Source organism: Amblyraja radiata, chromosome 16, assembly GCF_010909765.2.
Source record: "Amblyraja radiata isolate CabotCenter1 chromosome 16, sAmbRad1.1.pri, whole genome shotgun sequence".
Taxonomy (NCBI): domain Eukaryota; kingdom Metazoa; phylum Chordata; class Chondrichthyes; order Rajiformes; family Rajidae; genus Amblyraja; species Amblyraja radiata.
The window spans coordinates 6,801,874-6,807,856 of NC_045971.1; the positions used below are offsets into that span (position 1 = coordinate 6,801,874).

At 46.7% G+C, this 5,983-nt stretch overlaps 1 protein-coding gene across 2 annotated transcripts in view; it reads left to right on the forward strand.

Moving 5' to 3' along the window:
* Positions 1-1,265: 1,265 nt before the first annotated feature.
* The window catches only part of copz2 (COPI coat complex subunit zeta 2), a 26,506-nt gene continuing 21,788 nt past the window's right edge, over positions 1,266-5,983 (forward strand). The window contains exon 1 of one of the 2 annotated variants that reach the window (XR_004414305.1): positions 1,266-1,381. Coding sequence is in view for 1 of the 2 variants with exons in the window: in XM_033034978.1 (XP_032890869.1) it covers positions 1,292-1,381 (90 nt within the window). In the remaining variant the exon portion in view is untranslated. The remainder of the gene's footprint in view (positions 1,382-5,983) is intronic. The other variant, XM_033034978.1, reaches the window with a different exon arrangement.

The window sequence follows — 5,983 nt, forward strand, 5'->3', positions numbered from 1 at the left end:
GGCGATGCAGGCTCGAAGGGCCAAATGGCCTACTCCTGCACCTATTTTCTATGTTTCTATGTTTCTAAAATGACTCTAGATGTTTACAAGGTAATCCTGCAATATTTAGTGTAACAAGCTGACATGAGTTAGTCTTTGGGACATAATTTGATTTTGCATCTTGCTTCAAAGTATACAAGAATGTTTTGAAGGGCTTAACTTTTTTGAAGGACCTGTTTCCATGCTGTATTTTTCAATCAATACACTCTATCCTGAAACTTTCTCCTGCCCCTCTACACTAGAAAGGAGGGATTTCTTTAGAAAGGAGATGAGGAATTTTTTTTCGTGGTGAATCTGTGGAATTCATTGTCACAGACGGCTGTGGAGGCCTAGTCAGTGGTGGAGATTGACAGATTTCATGATTAGTACGGGTGTCAGGGGAGAAGGCAGGAGAATGGGGTTGAGAGAGATAGATAGATCAGACATGATTGAATGGTGGAGTAGACTTGACGAGCCAAATGGCCCAATTCTGTTCCTCCAACTTATGAACTTACACCGATACAGTACCTAATACACCAGGTACAGTACCTAGGTACACCTTTATTTTCACCACGTGTACCGTGGTACAGTGAAAAGCTTTGCTTTGCACGCTATCCGATCCGAGCACAAATACTACTGTAACGTAATCAAGTAATTAGAAAATAGGTGCAGGAGTGGGCCATTCGGCCCTTCGAGCCTGCACCGCCATTAAATATGATCATGGCTGATCATCCAACTCAGTATCCTGTACCTGCCTTCTCTCCATACCCCCTGATCCCTTTAGCCACAAGGGCCACATCTAACTCCCTCTTAAATACAGCCAATGAACTGGCCTCAACTACCTTCTGTGGCAGAGAATTTAGGTCATGTACAACAGGTAGAGGAAAGAGGAAGACACAGAGTGCCGAATATATCTCTGAGCATTGTAGCACGTCGGTTCTATGTCCTTGTGAACCGCACACATCCACAGGGGGGGACGTGCCAACTCCACACAGACAGCACTGGAGGTCAGGAATGAAAAGCTGGGTGACAGGGGCTGTGGGTCTAAGCAGTGTAGTCCCGTGCGTTCGTTGCCACACAGAGTTCTATGTGCGCCTTACCAAAGATCTTAGAGTAGATCTCTGCTCTAAGATCTTTGCGCCTTACTGCCAACTCCTCACTCAAACCCCTAAACGCCTCTGGGACCAACCCATAAATAAGATCTTTGGGTAGCAGGAACTAGGAGTCATCCAGAATCCCGTCGGCCACCGTTGCATCCTAAATAAACCCTCCTATGGTGACGGAGCCAGTCAGAGAGGCTGGGAGTGGAGACGAGATTTGTCCACGTCGGCACAGCTGCTGTAACATGGATCCCGCTGCACTGGTAACGCCGTGTGTGTGTAGTAACATTCTCCAGCTTTCTTTTTCACCCCTCTTTAGGTCATGTCAGCCGCAGCGGTTGATGCTCCTGTTGAAACAAGACTGGGAACCTGGTGAAACTGTCCTCTCCTGCACCCCCCAGCTAACAAATCTGCTTTTATTCTGTGTTGGTTAAAGATTTCCATGTAAACGCGTTGCAGAGTCTGGAATCCACAACTCCGCCGGGAAGGGAGGGGGATGGGGATGGGGGTGGGGGTGGGGGTGGATTCCGATCTAGGAATTAGTCGCTATATATATTTTTAAAATATATTCTTCATAAGACTAAACCACAAAGTTGAAGAAAACGCTGGCCAGAACTGTGTTACCCGCGTCGAGTAAAGTTGTAAGATAGATATATGGGCGGCACAGCTTGTGTGAAAACTGGATATAAATGTTGATGTAACAATTTGCTACTTTAGTCTTGTTACTTTTAGTGAAACAGCTGTGTGTCGGTATCGCGTCGTGATATATAAATAAGCATTAGAAAGATTTCTTGTTCTAGCTATTTATTCTCTTAATAAGTAATTTGGAAATCTGCCGGCTGATATTATCCCCGATTTGCTTTGAAGATCGACTCAGGTCTCTCAAGCCAAAGGTTCTGTCATACACTTTGGCTCTGTCGCTGGGAAGTCAGTGCATGACAGAACTTTGTCTTGCGATGATCGAAACTACAACCACTCAGCGGCTTCTAAGCACAAGGACTGTCTCTCAAATTAACATATGGTTTAAAAGTCAACTTAAAAAAAAAAAAAAAAAAAATACACACAAAGTTTGTTGCCATATTTTACACAAAGAAAAAAGTAAATCACGACGTTCGTCCGGGGGATTGTCAATGTAAAGTATCGAGTTTTACTTCTGCGGCGAGTTTGTGTGTGTGGAGTTATGGTGATCGTATAGATTCAGTCTGTGATGTGGCGCTCGTAGAGACACGTGTAACACTTCCGGAAGCCTGCGTGAAGGAGAGGTTTTGCTTGGTGTGAGTTGTAGGTAAAATGACTGGCGCAGCTGACACCCTCCAACCTCACCTACCGCCGCCTTCGCTTTCCGTTTCTCCCATCCAGATTGCAGGGGGATATTCGGTTTTGTGGGCAGCTCTTTCAAATTTCAAAAACCTCCAGGGGCCGGTGTTTCCATATGTCACGGTCAGTGCGGCATGCGATGCAAATTTGAGCAGTGTTACATTGCCAAGAATGCAGGCGCCTATTGCCCCACCGACAGACAGACAGACAGACAGACAGACAGACAGACAGACAGACAGACAGACAGACAGACAGACAGACAGTGAGTGGGCTGCAACTAAGTTAAAACCTGAACAGAGTCTATGTCTCCCTAGTTTGTATTTTTCGTAAATTCTCTTAATCAAACTCGTACTCTGACTAGAGCAATGTGTAGGAAGGAACTGCAGATGCTGGTTTAAACTGAAGATAGACGCAAAATGCTGGAGTAACTCAGCGGGACAGGCAGCATCTCTGGAGAGAAGGAATGGGTGTTGTTTCAGGTCGAGACCCTTCTTCAGACTGAGGAAGGGTCTCGACCCGAAACGTCACCCATTCCTTCTCTCCAGGGATGCTGCCTGTCCCGCTGAGTTACTCCAGCATTTTGTGTCTATCTTTGGAACAGAACAAATTCTTTGCAGCAAAATTCAGCGACCAGATGCTAATTACATATATTCCGTGACAATATCTCACAGCCATAATTGATGGGAAATGAGCCAAATATCTACAGGAAGACCAGTGTGGTTTCTATGCAACCTTGTGTGAACAGAAAAGATCTGGGTGTAAGACACAGCAGTGGGTAGAAAAACACACATTGGGATTCTCTCCCCTTTCTATCAACATGTATGTGTCCCTTATTTCCTCTCTCCCCTGTCTCTCAGTCTGAAGAAGGATCTTGACCCAAAACGTCACCTATTTCTTTCTTCCACTGAAGCTGTCTGACCCGCTGAGTTTCTTCAGGTTTTTGTGTCTATCTTCGGTTTCAATCAGCGTCTGCAGTTCCTTCCTACACATGTCCCCTACCACAGCCTTAGTACAGCAAGATGTCGCAACCAAATCAAAATCTGACTTTAAACCAGGGAGAGAATTCATTTAGTCAGAGGGTGGTGAATCTGTGGAATTCATTGCCACAGACGGCTGTGGCGGACAAGTCAGTGCATATTTTTAAGTTGGAGATTGACAGATTCTTGATGAGCAAGGGTGTCAGGAGAGAAGGCAGGAGAATGGGGTTGAGAGGGAAAGGTAGATCAGCCATGATTAAATGGCGGAGCAGACTAGATGGGCCAAATGGCCTAATTCTGCTCCTCGAACTTATGAGAAGAGAAAGATTTGTTGAGGACAGGTGGAATGGTCAAATAGTTGAGAGGCAGTAATGTTTGGGGGACGACACAGCTGCCATGGGTACTGTCTCGCTGCAGACACCTCGAGGTTAGAATAGGAAGGAAACAGAGATCATGAAAGATTCTGAAGCAGCAGGTTAGAGATTGTGTGTGTGAGGGGGAGGGGGGGGGGGGGAGGGTTTAGAACATTAAGATAATGGTTCTAACCAAAGCAACATCGGGGCAATTGATGTGAGCAGAAGCAGGGGCAAAAGCAGAAGGAGATGTTTCTCATGCATGATGAATGCAGATCAAACTGGGGCAAACTCAACCCAATCGACCTCTCCCCTCTTATCAGTGACAACATGCACCTGATAGCAAACTATTTAACCTTCAATTTCGCTTGCAAATGCTGGCTGACTGCGTGGACTTTCAGCAGTTGTTATTTTTGATTGAGGTGGCACAGTGGTAGAGTTGCTGCCTCACAGCACCAGAGACCCGGGTTCGATCCTCACCACAGGTGCTGTCTGTATGGAGTTTGTACGTTCTCCCTGTGACCCTGTGGGTTTTCTCCGGTTTCCTCCCACACTCCAAAGATTTGCAGGTTTGTAGGTTAATTGGCTTGTGTAAATTGTGTTTTAACATTAATGTTTTATTATTATTAATGTGCAGTGTTTTCTGAGTCATTCGTAACTGTCACCGTATGTCATGTTGTTACTTGTGGGCGGAGCTCCAAGGCAAATTCCTTGTATGTGAATACTTGGCCAATAAACTTACTTACTTACTTGTAAATTGTCCCTAGTGTGTCGGCTAGTGTTGGTGTACGGGGTGATCGCTGATCAGCGGGGGCTGAAGGGCCTGTTCCCACACTGAATCTCCAAAGTAATTCCCAATATTATGTTAGCAATTCACTGCTGCCTCCTCCTTGGGATATCTGATCTGAAGTGCGCAGACCAGAGGCAGCCCAGTCATATCACTGTTGACTATACCAGCGCTGCGCTAACATGCTGGCAATCTGTGTCACCACCGCATTCTGTCACCAGCCCCATATGTTAGCACACTGTCACCTCTGCATACAAATCTCCATGAAAACCCATCCTGAAACTGAGGCACTTCTAACCTGTTACCATCGCTCTACCTCCCCCTTACCTAACCTAACCCCATTGAGAAAAAAACATTTTCACCCAGGGAGTTGTGAATTTATGGAATTCCCTGCCACAGAGGGCAGTGGAGGCCAAATCACTGGATGGATTTAAGAGAGAGTTAGATAGAGCTCTAGGGGCAAGTGGAGTCAAGGGATATGGGGAGAAGGCAGGCACGGGTTATTGATAGGGGACGATCAGCCATGATCACAATGAATGGCGGTGCTGGCTCGAAGGGCCGAATGGCCTCCTCTTGCACCTATTTTCTATGTTTCTAGGAGCAGATGCAGGCCATTCGGCCCATCGAGTCTATTCAATCATGGCTGATCAATATTTCCCTCTCAACCTAATTTTCCTGCATTCTCCCCATAACACTTGACACCCTTACCAAGTTTGGCATCTGGCCCTCTATAAATGGTAAATGAAGAGGCAGTCTGGTCTAAAATGCTTATCGATGATTTAATGCAGAGCTCATTCTCCTGTACTGATTAACAAGCTCGTGCCCCAAATAAAAATAAGCAGCACGAGCTGACACTGTGAGCAATTAGAGTTTAGAGGTACAGCACAGAAACAGGCCATTCGGCCCACCGGGTCCGTGCCGACCAGCGATCACCTCATGCGCTAACACTATCCTACACACTGGGGACAATTTACAATTAACCAAAGCCAATTAACATTCAACCCTGGACGTCTTTGGAGTGTGGGAGGAGACCGGAGCTCCCGGAGAAAACCCACGCGGTCACGGGGAGAGCGCGCAAACTCCACACAGACAGCGCCCAGTAGTCGGAATTGAGCCCAGGTCTCTGGCCCTGTGAGGCAGCAACTCTACCGCTGCGCCACCGTGCCACCCTTAATGGTGATGTGAGCCCTGAACCTGGGCCCAGTCAAACCTTTCAGGAAGACAGGCTGGTTGCCCTGTGTGTCGGGACTTGTGTGATGACTACCTACTGTAACAGCAGGAGAAAGAACGAAATAGTCTCACGTTCAGCTCTTCGCGGTCCAATCAAGCTGATTGGCAAAAACCCATCTGTACTCGCAGCTAAAAACATAAAATGCTGAAGGACTCATCAGGTCTGGGATCCTTCTTCAGCCCTATGGTATGGGGGGGGGG